The sequence below is a fragment of the Quercus robur genome, chromosome 12, assembly GCF_932294415.1.
Source record: "Quercus robur chromosome 12, dhQueRobu3.1, whole genome shotgun sequence".
Taxonomy (NCBI): Eukaryota; Viridiplantae; Streptophyta; class Magnoliopsida; order Fagales; family Fagaceae; genus Quercus; species Quercus robur.
Genome location: NC_065545.1, coordinates 28,647,237 through 28,664,020, shown reverse-complemented (window position 1 = coordinate 28,664,020; position 16,784 = coordinate 28,647,237). Strand labels below are relative to the sequence as shown.

The 16,784-nt window shown below is 33.1% G+C and overlaps 1 protein-coding gene across 3 annotated transcripts in view; it reads right to left on the bottom strand.

The window, feature by feature from the left end:
• Window positions 1-8,163: 8,163 nt before the first annotated feature.
• Window positions 8,164-16,784, bottom strand: part of LOC126708837 (SPX domain-containing membrane protein At4g22990-like) — a 44,661-nt gene continuing 36,040 nt past the window's right edge. For all 3 annotated transcript variants that reach the window (XM_050408802.1, XM_050408800.1, XM_050408801.1), the window contains exons 3-11: window positions 16,624-16,744; window positions 15,407-15,718; window positions 15,176-15,280; window positions 14,513-14,967; window positions 13,352-13,653; window positions 12,834-13,021; window positions 10,475-10,665; window positions 10,248-10,381; window positions 8,164-8,574 (exon numbers count right to left, since the gene is read on the bottom strand). In XM_050408802.1, the coding sequence (XP_050264759.1) occupies window positions 8,336-8,574; window positions 10,248-10,381; window positions 10,475-10,665; window positions 12,834-13,021; window positions 13,352-13,653; window positions 14,513-14,967; window positions 15,176-15,280; window positions 15,407-15,718; window positions 16,624-16,744 (2,047 nt within the window). In that variant the 3' untranslated portion in view covers window positions 8,164-8,335. The remainder of the gene's footprint in view (window positions 8,575-10,247; window positions 10,382-10,474; window positions 10,666-12,833; window positions 13,022-13,351; window positions 13,654-14,512; window positions 14,968-15,175; window positions 15,281-15,406; window positions 15,719-16,623; window positions 16,745-16,784) is intronic.

Sequence of the window (16,784 nt, the reverse complement as noted above, 5' to 3'; positions counted from 1 at the left end):
CCTAGCCTCATCGATTTCTCAGAAACGCCCCTACAAGTTCCAAAACTACAACATACCAACGAAGTAAGCAAGAGGCAGAACACAACATCCATGTTTCATCCAAAAGAATCAAGCCATGGAAGGAGGGGTCCCAACTAGCAACTTCTCATCCTTATAGCTGGTTATTGCAGACCCAAGTTGAAGAGTGGCTTACCTGGTTAGAGATAAGAGTACCAGGGATATATTGAAAGGATTCAACTTTATCAAACCACAATAGGACACAGGCAACAAGGCTACAACTTACAAGGGAAGCTGGATTCCAATCTATAATGTGAGGTTACCCAAACATCACCATTTTGACAAACTCCAATCAACTTCAGGAGAACTTGAAAGGAATGAAGAATATAGGCTGAAGCCCCACTCACTTTTTTGTCAAAGATCTGCAGAAATGCATGTCTCTCGGAATTTCGCTATTTCTCAAAAATTGGTAGGCTAATTGATTTTCAGGTTAATTGTTTGTTTTTTTTTTTTTTAATAAAAGTTTTTTTATTTTTAAATTATGAAAAAAAAAAAAAAAAAAAGCCCAAAACGGAGTTGTTTTGTCTTAGTTAAGGTAGCACTTAATTGAAGGGTAACGAAATACTGAATTGACAAAATTTGAAATTTAGATGACTGAAATGACAAAACTGAAACTTAAAGGACTAAAATGAAAAAGAGTGAAAGTTAAAAGGTCAGTTTTGCATTTTTGCCTTGATTTTTTTATTTTTTCAAATAAGTCGTTTACCACTTAATTTTTTGCATAAATTTTAAATTTGAGGTCTGTTGTCCATTTGAGGTTTCCAAATGGCCCAAAAATGAAAAACATGTTCAACTTTAGGGGCTTGTTTTTGTGAATGAAAATTTTTGTTTATATAATTATTTGGAATTATCATAATATTAATGATTTAATGCGGACCAAATAACAGGAAAAATGTTTTTTGACTCATATTCTAAGGCACAATTGAACACGAAAACGAGCTAATTTTTTTTAAATGTTTTATAAAAATGAGTTATCTTAAACCATTCCAACTTAAAATCTTAATTATAATGCCATCATTTATTTTTTCACTAGTAAAAAGAATTTTATCACCAGTATTCCTCTTCTTCTTCAATTATTTATCAAAACGTCTAATCAAGGAATCCAAATCTTTACCAATAAAAACTTACTACATGTTCACCTAATTAATTAAATACAACTATTATTAATTTATTATCATTATTTTGTTTTTGATAGGATTGACTTACTATTTTTATTTTAACTACTAAATAAAATAAATAAAACAAAACCCAAACATCTCCTACCACCACCCATGCGGGCACCGTCAGCCGCAACCCTTGGCTTCTCTGGTCACAGAAACCACCATCACCCGATCTACACCACGCTGGACATCCAAGCCGTCACTGCCCCTCACCAACCACCATCAATCCACCAAAAACACCAACAGATCTAGAATCATTATCATTCAAAGCAAGACTTGCCTTTCTCAAATCCAAATCTTTTAGATCTCTTTATCTTTGTTTGTTGTTTGTCTCCAATATCAATGATTCTTCATTTAAATCCAACACATGTATCAGAATCCATAACAAAATGCCAAAACTGTAATAGAGAGAGAGAGTTTAATTATTATTTTTTTTTAAAAAGTCAATAATGATAATATTTAATTAATTAGGTGAAAATGTGGCAAGTTTTTATTGGTGGAATATAGAGTAGAACAAGATAAGAGAGACAGAGCATTTGGACTCCTAATCAAGTTATCAACCTAATTGGTATCATATCACCGCACACATTAGTGCGATAGTCATTCCATAATATAAGCGCTTGTGAGGTGTGAGTGGTAAGGGAGTTTTACACACATATATAATTAGATTAGGTTAGAGTAAAATTTCTATTTTGTATAAAAAAAATAAATAAATAAATAAACCTAATTGGTATCATCAAAGTCATTAATATTAAGAGGGATTGTCAACCTTGAGCCCGTGTGATTATCTTCTCAACTACCCAATGCTCACTAAGTTTTCATCAATTCTTGCATTTCCAGGTACCATGAGGGATTAAATAGCATGAGATTAGGGCTTCTCCATCTCCCTCATTTATTCCTAAATTTAATTTTCTAGTTTTTCTAGCTACCACATTGAGAATGCACTTTCTTACCACCTTTGTCGGCTATTAAATGGTCTTTGGAATTGAACTCGTTATTCAGTTTTGGAAGCTTTAATTTCAAACTAAAAATTCAATTTTCAAATGCAATTTGTTTTTGAGTTTTTAAAGATGCACGTCAGTTCAATTCAAGCTCCTTGAAACATTATTGGTCGAGGCTGTAAATTTAGTTCAGTGGTTGTTTGATTTGTTTTGATTTGTGTATTGAAATGAAATATTTTTGGTTTTGGTGTCATTTTTGAGTTATAATATCAGTTGAATTCAAATTATACTTGGTGTAACTCTAAGTAATGTTACACCACTCAATATTTTTTAATTGGATGCGAATATTGACAAATCTACCGTTAGATTATATCATCTTCATATATTCTTCACGTTTGCAAAATTTCGAGGTGATCAAATATTAATAGTCATGTCATCAATCAATTGTTAAAATTCAAATTTTTGTTGTTTAAAATAATACATAAAAGACGAGTTTATAGATCAAATGGTAAATCACCTGGTATAACTCTAAGCAATGTTACACCATCCAATAAATTGTTATTGAATTAATATTTTGAAAATTCAACCGTTGAATTGTATGTTCTATATGTTCTTAACATGCATGCCAATTTTTATATCAATCGGACGTTATTTACCATTTGATCTATAAACTCATATTTTATGCATTATTTTAAACTACAAAAATTTGAATTTTAATAATTGATTGATAACATGGCTATTAATATTTGATCACCTTGAAATTTTGCAAACATGAAGAATATACGAAGATAATGTAATCTAACGGTAGATTTATTAATATTTGCATCTAATTAAAAAATATTGAGTGGTGTAAAATTGCTTAGAGTTACACCAGGTATAACTTGAACTCAACTCTCTCTATCTATATATGTCCCTTAGGTTGAGATAGACATGAGTGATTTGTACTAGTTAGCTAATCTATATAAATTTTTTTGGCCGTTCTGATTGGAACATAATAGAATTGATTACTTCGTTATGTAGTTTTGAAAGATTAGAAAGATTACCATAATTTTTTATTAAAATATTGTCTGCTTTTTTTTCCTATTGTTGTAGCCTAGAAAAGTCTATGAACAGCTACATATAGTGATCTGTATATTCAATAAATTGATATACACAAAATTTTTCACAAATGTTGATATGGTGTAATATAATTGGCGCATAACAAAAGTGGTGATAGTGGTACACTTATGAAAACTCTTTTTTTGCTAGAAACTCTAGTGATAACTTTTTTTTTTTTTTTTTTTTTGAGATAAATAGAAAGTAGAAAAAGAAGAAGTGAAATTCGAACCACAAACATGAGGCATCATAAAAGATATCATTACTAATCAACTATCACTTGAACCCCAGCTCCAATCACAACTTACATACATCAAAGATAGTAAAAAAGATTGTGACAATATTGATCTCACTAGCATTGTTCTTATATACCTTAGGAGAGAGGACATCAAAGAGTACTAATCTAGAGAAATTCCTACCACTAGCAGCGCTTCATTGTAGCTTCCATGGTAGATGATGATGATGATGATGATGATGGTGGCAACGATTTTAATGAGTGAGAAGATGATATCTTATGCAATGAATATATTATTATCATTGTCACATGCATGTAGGGAATACGTGTGACTCTCACATATAAGTGGTGTGGCATAACTTGCATCACCAGCTATTGACTTTCGTATGATTTTTTATTTTAATTTAAGGGAGGGGATGAAGAAATGGGATATGGGATTTATTCATGAGATGCCTTGGCCAACCATGGGCTGGTACAATACATCTGTGATGTTCTGGGCTTCAAATAACTTGTTACTTGTGTAAGAGCCCATTTCATTCAAAATTTGTAGCTGTGGGCTCCCTTGGGCCCCAGCTGAAAGGATTTTGTCTCTTGATGGGTCTCTGGATAACACTTCATGGGCCCCAGGAATTGATTTTTCTAACTTTATTCATAAATTGATTGTAATCAACACTAAGAGGGATGGTGTCTTGTGTGGTATACATCTGAAAACTATACATGCCCAAATTGGTGGACTACATCCGAAAAATTATTAAACAATAAATTTTCTGTCGTCAGATTCCAACCCCCAACCCCCCTCCCCCAAATATTTCAAGGCATCTTATAAAATTAATAAAGTATACTAAATAAGAAAGGAAAAATAGTTATATGAGTTTTAGCTAACTCAATTGATAAATTCTTTTATCCTTAAATTAAGAACTTGGGTTCATATCCTACCCACACAAAATAAAAATCTATCAATTAATGTTTTGATTTGATGATAAAGAGCAATAATGCAAATAACACAAATTTCAAATTATATCATATATATATATATAAAAGAAGTTTTAAAACATCCAAATCCAATGAAATAAATACTATTATGTAAGTAAATACAATTAAGACAGATTTTTTTTTTTTTTGTTTTTTTTTTTTTGCCTTCAGCTAAACCTTAAAACCCCCCAAAAAAAGCCCAAATCCTATATCATTATATATAACCTTAATACCTAAATCCATTTACCCTAAACTCTAAATACCAAATCCAAAAGTCCCATACGTACCATTCTCTAATTAAATACAACTCAACTATATAATTTCTATTTGTTATAAATTTTAAATAGTTTTGCCTAGATATTATGCTTGAGAATTCAACCGGAAAAAAAGAAAAAGAAAAAAGACAATGGCCCAATTCTTGGCTTGGAAGTGTGCAGTTCAGATATTTAGGCCCCATTTGATATACCCACTCAAACACATGTTTTTAGTTTTTAAATAATATTACACGTATTTCGATACATTTTTTCACTCACAGGTATTTCCCCACATATTTTCAAATAACAAAACACATATTTTTAAGTGCATGTACCAAACATTCCTTATTTTTTATTACTTCTCTTGCGATCTTCTCTAGTTAGTCGTATTTTGTGGAAAAAAAAAGGGACTATATTAAGGGTTTATATCAAACCAACCGAGTATGAAAATATTACTTTCTCAATGTTTAGATTTTAGATACATTCACTAATATTTTCTTACTCTCATTCTGGACTTTTAATTCTTGAATTCAAAATCCATATACTAATTATTCCTCCTAAAAAATTCCTTATATTATTTTTTTAGATTTTTAGATTTTGAAAGAGACATTAATTTTTTTTTTTTTTTTTTTTTTTTGGGTGTCTCAAACGGAAATCAGAACACAAAGTTCTGGCTTTCAAGGTTTGGGCTTAAAAATCATTTTAGATACTTTTCAAGACACCGATGGTTGCTTTTAAAAATTAAAACTCGGTTTTGATCTTAAATTTTTTTTTTTTTTTTTTTTTTTTCTTCCTGCAAGGCTTTGAATCTGAGCTCCTAAAAATCTTGTTTAGTCAAAAATTTTATATTCAACAACAGAAAACTAGCCTTTACAAATACCACTGAAAATTATATTACTTTTTTTGCATTTAACATAAAAAGTTCCAAAGGCAGGACTTTTAAATCTTGAATTCAAAATCCATATACTAATATTCCTCTTAAAAAAAAATCCTTATATTATTTATTTATATTTTTAGATTTTGAAAGAGACATGAAATTCTTTTATTTTTTATTTTTGTCTCAAACGGAAATCAGAACACAGTTTTGACTTTCAAGGTTTGGGCTTAAAAATCATTTTAGATACTTTTCAAGACACCGATAGTTGCTTTTAAAACTCGGTTTTGATCTTAAATTTATTTATTTATTTATTTTCTGCAAGGCTTTGAATCTGAGCTACTAAAGATCTTGTTTAGTCAAAACTTTTCTATTCAACTACAGAAAACTAGCCTTTACAAATACCACTGAAAATTATCTTACTTTTTTTGCATTTAACATAAAAAGTTCCAAAGGCAAGACTTTTAAATCTTGAATTCAAAATCCATATTATAGGGGTATGGGGCCTAGGAGCTCATTATCTATGTATATAATGGGCCTAAGGCCCAAGCTAAGGATTGGAAGGCGTCCGAGGAGGGTAAACATTGTTAAAAGAGCTTATGTTAGCAAATAAAGAAGTCGGTTTTGATCATAACGGCCCAGGGGGTTGTGCTAAGGATGAATGCCTCCTCGGCTAACCAAGGCCGAGGTCCGTAAGGGTGATCTGCTTCGGCTATCCGGGAGAATGTCCCAGGAACATTCTATTGATACGGATAAGCATTATGGGAACACAGGACAGGGAGGAGTCCTAAAATACCTAAGGAGAAAGTTGCCACCACCGCATTGAATGCTCTGCAGCTAACATTTTAGCTGCATTAATGTGGAGAAAACTCCTGAACACTGTTGCATTAGCTACCCCAACGCATAGAAGGACTGAAAGGGTGTCCGATGGGACAAACACTCAAGTGGTGACTTGGATGATCAACAAGTGAAGGTTCAAGATTACTTAAGGAGAACTATATAATAGAAGAGACCCTCCATGGAGAGGGGATCGAGAAATCAAGAGAGAAACACTGTAGCAATCAGGAACCAACTTTGTAATCAAACTTGTGAGAAATATATAGGAACCGACTTCCTCGGACTGTGCCAATGACGACTTTCATTAGATTAATTCAATCTACTTTCCTGTTCTTGTCAATAAAGCCTACTTTATTCATTGTCTAACTCATTTTAACCCAGTTTTCCAACTCACTTTCTACAAATTCATTATTTTGGGTTTTTTGGGGTTAGGTCCATCCATCGTTTGGGCTAGAGACTTAAATCTGGTCCTTACACATATACTAATATTCCTCTTAAAAAAAAAAAAAAACCTTATATTATTTATTTATATTTTTAGGTTTTGAAAGAGACATGTTTTTTTTTTTTTGGCCTCAAATGGAAATCAAAACACAAAGTTCTGACTTTCAAGGTTTGGGCTTAAAAATCATTTTAGATACTTTTCAAGACACCGATGGTTGCTTTTAAAACTCGATTTTGATCTTAAAAATCATGAGAAATTGTGTCAAAATGGTTCTCAAAGTTGCCAAGAGTCAACGGTAGGAGCCTTTTTTTTTACTCAAACTTAAAAATATAATGACTAAAATGACACATTTCAAAAAAAGATGAACAACATTTTTAAAATAGGATAAAGTTTAATCACAAAATTTTACAATAGATATTTCGAAAATTTAAGAGTATGTTTGGTAATTGTTTTTTCCCCTTATTTTTTGTTTTCAAAAACAATTTTCTATTTTTGAAACTAAAAAACTTGCTTGGCAACCCACAATAGACAAAAAACAAAAATTATTCTCAAAACTCAATTTGTAAAGGAAACTGAAAACATGCAAAAGATTGTTTTCAGTTTCTAATTTTCAAAAGTCAATAAAAATACGCATATAATTTAATGAATCTGTCTCATTTAATGAGTTAGCATTTAGGTTCAAATCCCAATAACAACATATTTTTTTTTTTTTCAAAAAGCTATTTTTTTAATTTCAACTAACCAAACATGTTTTTTATTTCAAAAATACAAGAAAAATGTTTTTTTCTTTATATTCTAAAAACAAGTTTTTGAAAACAGAAAACAAAAACTGTTACCAAACATAACTTGACTGTTAGATTGCATGTTTTTTACGCTTTTAATATACATGTCAAATTTTGTGTTAATCAGATATTGTTTACCATATAATCTATAAGATTATATTTTATGCATAATTTTGAACTATAAAAAATTGCAATTTAAACAATTTATTGATGATATAACTATTGATCTTTCTAGAAATTTTGCAAGCATTGAGTATAAGAAGAAAATGCAATTTAATGATTGATTTATCAAAATTCACCTCCAATAAAAAGATATTAAGTAAGGTTATAGTCTAAAATTACAACCAATTTTGTAGCCAAATTTTGTCCTTTAAAATATGAGACAAAGTTTGAAGAGTAAACGTGCAATTAAACTCAAAGGAAACACTCACAATTTTGCATAATTCAGCTCAAAGGTGTTTATAATTTCGTAGTTTAACCGCGTGCAAAGATAGGAATTCTCCAGACTTGCAACTTTCGGGGCCTCCATAGCAGAGGACTAGTCATTTATTAAAGTCCAAATTGTAGAAGAAATCAATGAGCTTGTTTTCTTTTAATATACAACAATAATGATACAAAAGATACAAAATAATGAAGAAATAGAGATTTAAGGGGACGGGCATTGCATTGAATCAAAAAGTTACTAATCAATAGAGAGAGTTGTAGGTAAAGCAGGTGGCAACAATTGAGGATATGCAAATGAAGAGTGAAGGAAGTAGGGTGATATTCAAGAGTCTACTCTGGCCCAAGTACCCCGCCAAGGTTATCGTGCCATCTGCAATCACTCGTGCAATTGTCCCAGCTTCTGTTGAAAGTAGTCCACCATTATAGGTTCCACGGGAAAGCCGGGATGACATGACCCGAGAGAGGAGTGCCAAGTTGATACCTGGACCAATGATTGAGGAAAATTATAACACATTATTTTCAGGATCCTAAGAACTCGGCAACAAATTCAAATATTCATAGAGAGTATATTCTGGTACTTTAGCAAATCAATACAGGATTTTTTAAAGTCTATACCAAACTGTTGTTGGGAATGCACCAAAAGTTTTGGAGCTGGTAAATATATAAATTTTTTTATAATTATGAGGTACTGAGAAATGATACATTTACTAAACATGAGACAATAAGACATGATGCTTTTTTATCTTGAAAATGGAGAAAATTTAACTTTAAAGAATCACAATTGAAGAAGCCCCTGTCCAGGCTTGTATTAATCTATAAACTGAAAATATTTTAGCCTGAATTCATTCATGAAAGGTAGTGGAATATCATAAAGCTAATGGATACTATTTATATTGTGCCAAAATCCAGATTCAATTAAGATGGTTTCATATTATGTTAATACCTTTAAGTTACATGTAATTTGGTGTTTGTGGTTTGAGTTTTCTAAACTTATGGTTGGCAGATAATAAATATAGCATACCATTTACAGATAGATAAAGGCACCAAATTGGATGTCTGTAACTTAAAAGGTCGGCAACAATGTTAAATATAGAGACAACTGGTGGAGGGGGCGGTTGAAGTGGTTTTGGAGGATGTGGGGAGTGAGTGGATGGCGGTCGAGGAGGCTGGCATTGGTGACATAGGACATTGGACATGGGAGTGAGTAAAGGCAACGTGGAGATTCATCATTGCCCACCTGTGAGCTGCCTTTCTCTAGCATAAGAAAGAAACCAATTGTTTCCCAGCCAAAGGGCAGCAGCAGCAGCAGAAATTTATTACTAACTAAAAGGAGGTCAGATGTGATCATTGTGGGCAAAAGAAAGAAAAAAGAAAAAGGAAAAAAATTGTTTCCCAGCCAAGGGGGCGAGCAGAAATTTTATTTCGAACCAAAAGAGTCCAGATGTGACCATTGTGGGTTCCCTTTTATTCTAGTGCTTTGTTAAAAAATATTCAAACAATTTTAGCTAACAACAATCTTCACCATCATCCAGTGATTGTGGAACATGCTAGCATTTACAGATGCTCAGCAATGGCTGGCTTCTTTGAAAAGGAGTCCACCATATATCCCTCACTGTGAACAATGAGAAAATGAGTGGGTTAGAGACAAAGGCTGCAGTGCTGCTCTGCCTGAGACAGAGTCGATCATGGTTGACTTTGACATAGGCATAGGAATGGGTTCCATACCCACAGACCATTGTGGACACAAGAATGCCAAGCAACTCACCGTGCTGCTGGTTGCTTGAGGTTAGGGTGAAATGTGTGGGTCACCTAGCTACAGTAGTGGTGGTTGGATGCTTCAATGAGAGAGAGAGAGAGAGAGAGAGAGAACAAAGTTTGAGGATGAAATTGACAATATCGAAACTTAAAAAGCCAAATTGATAATAACCCTGCAATTTGGACTCCAGCCTCTTTATTTTATTTTATTTTTTATTTTTTATTTTTTTTTGTTCCACTTCTTTAGGAGCCACCACTTCCTCTACTTGTCCTAAAATGCATTGATTAAATTTTTCATTTCAATTGGAATTTGGATATTCATCACGTGCAATTATACTCTTTCATACATACTATTCATTACCACAAATAACAAAATAATTTAACCAAAAAATATCTCACCTTCAAGTACTTCAGCAGAAACAAACAAGATGAGTCCTGAGCAGACATACTGAGGCACAGAATATGGAACTATTATATGGAAACTCAGGAGTATGCCTATGCAAACCATAATTTCAGATGCCAATAAAATTTGCCTGCAATCAGATCAATGAAAATTAATGCATCGGCAGTTTCTGAAAAACATATCCAGAACTTTAAATAAAAATTAAGTTAATGTTAATAATTACCTGTCTTCAAACATGTTGCTTATGTAGTTTCCAACAACAATGTTTACTGGAAGAACTGTGAGGCCAAGGGAAGCAAGAAAAATTGCCACCGTGCCTGTAGACCACTTAAAGTAGTATGTGGTAATGACACTAGATTCTGAGAGTAAAATCTCCATTACGTATTTGAGCATGAAATATATCAACAACTGAACCTGATTCAATTAGAGAATGTGTAGAAACTCAGCTCCAACCAAAAATTAATGTCAGAGAATCGCTATTGAGAAGAAGATAAGGTTCTCAATGATTTTAGAGTCTGTCCATTGGCTTGTACTAATAAAAAACATGACATTAACCAGAAGATAATTGGACTGGATTTTGATATTTTAATCATCAGCAGGTCTATAGTTCCACTTGACAAGCTGAATTAGGAACAAAAATTTCTGATGCACAATGTGCAATCTGATTGGAAAACGTATCTAAACTATCTGTTTAAGCAAAGCATCTAAACAATCTGTTAATCCCCTTTTTAATGTAGTGGGGAAAAAATCAGACCAGGTTTTAATATAGAAGCAAAAATACTTATTCACCTTCTTATTATATTTCATGTAAAATCTGGGCTTCTAGCTTCATCGTAATGAGAAGTTCATAAATCCATAAACATTATATGTATCAGCAATGTAGTATAAATTTAAAAAGCACATATACTGGCAGGTCAAACTTAAAAATATTTTTTATTTTATTTTTTCAATTTCAACAAAAAAGGAAGAAAAGTGAAGGTGCTATGATGCAGGACAGGGTAGAAGAAAAGAGATAAAGGTAACAGTAGATAAAGCAGGACAAATCCTAAGCTTCACCACCTAGAAATTTCCTGAAAACCTTAGGCATTACCACCTAAGGGTGCTTGGCATCAACACCAGACCAGAAAACATTCACCTATCAAAAAAAATTTCTAATTCAAATTATACTTCACGATCACAAAGGCCACTATTTTAATAGGACTTCTAGGATTACATCAATATGGAAAGTTCTAATCATGCTACAATTAAATCCCATAAAATCCTAAATCACAATAAAGACCGAATTCAAAAAGAAAACTAATTTAAAACTGAAAAATAAATTCCGAAATAATTTTGGTGCTCCTTGCATCATATTTCCCTGGTTGGAGAAAACTCAACCTCAGGTTTTGAAGCTCAAGGATAAGAAATTTTGTACTTGATAATTGCAATAACAAATAAGCGTTTTGTTCCACCATGTTAAATGCTTCTGGAATGATAAAATCAATGGATGGAATAAATGATACAAACCTCTCTTGTTCTATAGGAAGCAACATCAAATCAAGCTTCTCTACTTCATCAATCATGGAGGGTTGATTAGTATTGTCGGCATCAAACTCAACTTTCATGTCATATGAATCCTCTAAATATTCGCTCTCTTGCTGAACTTTTGCCTCATCAAGTCGTGATTCTTCAACAGGTTGAATTGGATCTACTACACATGGTTTAGGTGGTACTAACTGTACATCTGTGGCACTTTTATTTCTTTTTCATCACAAATTTGTGGTGCCTCAATATTATTGGGTGGAGGCCATTATTTTGCCTAGTTGGGATTTTATACCTAGTGCTTTCTTGGACTGTCTTGGAGGGCCTTCAGTATGTCTTCCAATGTTACTGGGATTAACTTAGGACTAGAAAGTGTTTAAGCACTCATCTCACCTTCTTCAAATTGTGCCACATAACCAGTAGCGGGTCTATCTCACTAACTTAGATTGTTTCTTTGATCGAAAAAGTTACCATGATAATATTTGGACAAATCTCTCTTTTTTTGATAGGATGAAGTAATATATTTCTCTCTTGAGTTTTTCTTTCACTTCTTGCCAGTTGGTTATGGGAGGCTTGTCCTTCTTAAAGCCAAGGTTTTCAATATCCTTCCAATAGTCCCTAGCTCACCTATTAGTTTCATTCTGGCAAACCTAGCCTTTTTTATATATGATAAATCAACTTGATCAAAGAATTGATTCATCTTACTTAACCAAGTGATGATGGTCCATGGGTCTAGGCAACCATCAAATGTAGGTGCCAAGATTACATTAATATGGAAAGTTCTAATCATACCACAACTAAATCCCATAAAAGTACAAATCACAACAAAGATCAAATTCCAAATTCAAATTTAAAAAAGAAAACTAGTTCAAAATTCAAAAATTAAATTCAGAAATAATTTTGGTGCTCCTTGCATTATATATATATATATATATGAAGGACAGAACAACAAAACCATGTTATGTCACTATGCTAAACTAATTTTTGATGTCAATGATGACATCAAAGATATAATTATCAATTTTACAAAACTCATATAAAATTCTGAGTCAATCACATACCTTTACGGAGGGTGTAAGTAGTCTATATGCTGATCGAATTGAAGTTGCTGGTTGGTGAGAGTCCTCAGAAGCTTCTTCGCTTTCATCACATTCTTGCTCACCATCTTCATCTTGTTGCTTGTCTTCTGAAGAACTAATAAGCAATGGCTGTTTAAGTCCATTCTCAAGTGCATCATTCTCTACCACCACTGTCATTCAAGATCCACCATCAGAAGTAAGCATATTGAAGAGAGAACATTATTGTCAAAAGAGATTTTATTTTTTATTTTTTATTAACACGTAATAAATGATCATGTAAACCACCAGTATGAATAACAGATTGACAGTGCGGTAAGTAATTTAAATTTTTGAAGTTTATAGAATAACAAAACAATTTTAAGAGTAAATATTAGATAACTATGTTCACATTAAAGGGTTAATGCTTCAATAGTTCAATTTACAGCCTCCAAATGATCTAACACAGACAGAATCACGTGTGAGATATCAACCAAAAAGCATTACCATCTAAATCAACATACCAGCATTAGATTCCTGTGGTATATGATTCTCCTCAATTTCACGAGAAGGTTCTTTAAATGAGATCCACAACCAAATTAAGTACACAAGCCAAGCAACAGCCATAACCCAGCCAGGCAAAGTGTCCTGATTGAATGTAAGCTTGTAGATCTTAAAATTAGTTTGAAGCAAACCAGCTAGAGCAGGACCACAAGCCATTCCAAGAGCACTAGCACTAACAAAACCTGCTGATGCCTGCATGCGGATTTTTTGTGGTACACAATCACTGATATACCTCCGGTTAACAGCTCTAGCAGAACCCAGTCTGCAATTTGAGAAGAGTGACTATGTCAACACATATCACGAGGTATAAATAAGAGTCATCTAACCATAATTTAAGCTCTAATCAAAATCTATAAATCTTACCACCTTACACTATTTCTAGTTTTCAGTTCAATCTGAGTCCTCTAATCATAATTTAAGATCTAATGCTGCACTGCTGCACTGCAGTGTACAAAAATGAGTTTCTTGTCAATTCTAGAACCAATAAATGGTTTTCTAATTTTTTTTTTTCTCCGACCAGACAATAAAATAATATGGTGGCCTCAATAACAGGGCAGAAACCAATCCTATTGCTTGTATTTTAATACCAAATAAAAGCCTAAGTATAGCAAAAGAGTTTGGTGAAATGAGAATTTTCACTAGCTATCTGACCAGCTTCATGCTGCCTTCTTAATTTTAAAGAATTAGGCCCCATCATGCTTTTTCTAAAACCCATAATTTGGGTACAGATTTCAGTGCAGGCTCCAAGACCTGACACCAATTAAAATTCTCCTTGAAATATATGCACGTGTGTGTGTACGCCTGCGAAAATATATGACCTAATCTAATTTGAAAATAACTGATAAAAATATTTGAATGTCTCCTCTGTGCGTGTGTGCAAGCATGCACGCATGCATATGTATATAAATTAATTTTTTGCAGTTATGCTGAGTTATAATATTTAAATTTGATCTTTCATATTGCAATAAAGTAAATAAGAATGCTATTCCCTTACTAGAATGTTGCACTTCATGCAAAGCATGTGCAGATCCACGTAGTCTCTCAATAAAATGCACAAATATCACATGCTTGAAGTTATTCCTACCAAGTAATGAGTCCAGAGGAAAAGCAAGACTACTTACCCACAGAAAAGACGTCCGATTAGGAGAACTGCTATTGAATTAAAATCATAAGCCAATGCGTACAAGATGTTTCCCACAAAAAGAACTATACTGCTAAATACAAGAGGTCTGAAGTATGTTTTATTTGACCATGCACTAAAATAGACTGAAGAAAACACCTGTGCAACAGCCATTGCCCCAATTACAATACCACAAACTGTTGCTGCAGCTCCAAGGCTCAAGGAGTAGTCATCTGCTGTAGGGACAACGATATATGTATTGACCATATAAAGAAATGTGTTCACTAAGTTCAAAAGAAGCGACATAAAATGGTAGTTTTGATCATCAACTTGTTCCTCAACAGGAGTAGGGAACTCTTCTTGCATAATGAGTGCATGTTGTGCCAAAAAGTTGAGGAAATTTGTTGAGTGGGTTAACCTGTCCACAGCTGCTTTTATTGAATCAATGACAGGATCCTGCAGATGAAAACTAGTAAATACCATAGTAAATCACCAGCCTTATGGCTGCTTTCCAACCAAAAATATATAACTACAACTCATTAAGTAATATATATATATATATATATATATATCTATATAAACAAACAGGGAGTAAGAAAACATTGAGACAGAAAAAAAAAGCATGAAAACTTGAACAGGTTGCATTTAGTATACGTAACAGAACCTGGAGGGGAAGAGCGGGCTGATCATATATTGATAAGTAGCTTCCCTGACGGTCCTGAAGTTCATGAAGATTGCGTGATACGGCTCCCACAACAGCCCCTATTCCCTGCAAGTTCCATTCATCCAGGGAAAAATAGTTTTTAGAAGTATTTTTGAAGCGTTTAAATGTTCAAATAGGAAGGTTAGCCAAAAAATAAAAAGAGGAAATAGGAAAAGAACATCAACACATTACCACATGCTTAAACACTTGCTGCAACTGGGAGTACGGATGATTTGCACGAGTCTTGACATAGTAATTAGTGAATCTATAACCGAAGCGTTTATCAAACTTCTTCAGTATCTTACGCAGACCAATAGCATTTACCTCAACAAAAAAGAGAAGCTTTAAAAGATCTTGTCCCACTGCTCTATAAGCTTGTCGTAATTCACATATTTGGGATATTTCGGGCTGTTGCTGAAGGGCATCATGCTGTTCATCAAGTTTAGCTAGCCTGCTTGCAAGTAGCCCTTGTTGCTCCAACAGAAAAAGGACAATCTTCTCAATCTGAAATATTAAGAAGAAATTAAGTAGAAACATTTCATGGTCAAACTCAAGTAAAGAACAGCAGAAGTTAAAACATCCATGATGGCTGCACATGCAAGAAGTTCCTGTTTCAATTTATTTTTTTAATTCAATAGTTTCATGGGGGGAGGGGGGATTTGAACCCTGGATGTCATGAACATACACCAAGAGGTGCCAACCAATTGAGCTACCAGGCTCTTGGAAATATATATTATGCAAGCAATACAATGACAGACACACACACACTCGTGAATTTATACATGTAAATGTACAGATATGTAGGTATACATCAGCACAAGAGCCCGTGAAACTTACAGCACTTACATAATTTGAACATATCTTGCATTGTCACCAAGACAGTAAGAAAGATGCAAAAGTGAAACACAATCATCAACAAATACATTTTCTCAAGTTTGATCCTATGTAAGGGTAGCTTCTTATGGACATCACACGGTTCATTGCATGTCTAAGAGGCATGACAGAACTTCCATTTTATTTACCAGAACATCATATGTTTCCTCACTTATCTTAAAGACTGACAGATCTTCCAACATCACTTCCAAAAAGGTAATGACGTTCATTTTAAGAAGTTGATTCCATTAGAAAACCTACTACAACTTAACCATAAAAAATGCTCATGATAATCAATGTTCAACAGCTCAACGGATTGCTTAAACAAGCATAATGACAAGGTGGATGCATGATCCACAAACCCATCTGCCAAGAATTCATCTAGAGTTAATGAACCTATAAACATTTTCAGTATATATGATATGTTGAAATTTCAATGTGCACTCAGTTTGACACAACGCAGGTGTGATTCAATAACCAAATTGTGAATGACAAAGATATAGACAAGAACAGATAAAAACATGCACACAACATACCTGATTATCCAACATTCTTGAGAAATCCTTGAGAACATGCTTGCGATCTTGTGTCCCAACTTCAATTTGTTGAGCATATTGGTTTACTTTTTTCTTCATCAGTTTATAGTTGATGTAATATCTGAAAGAAATAATAATTATGAGTATCTACAGCAGGATCC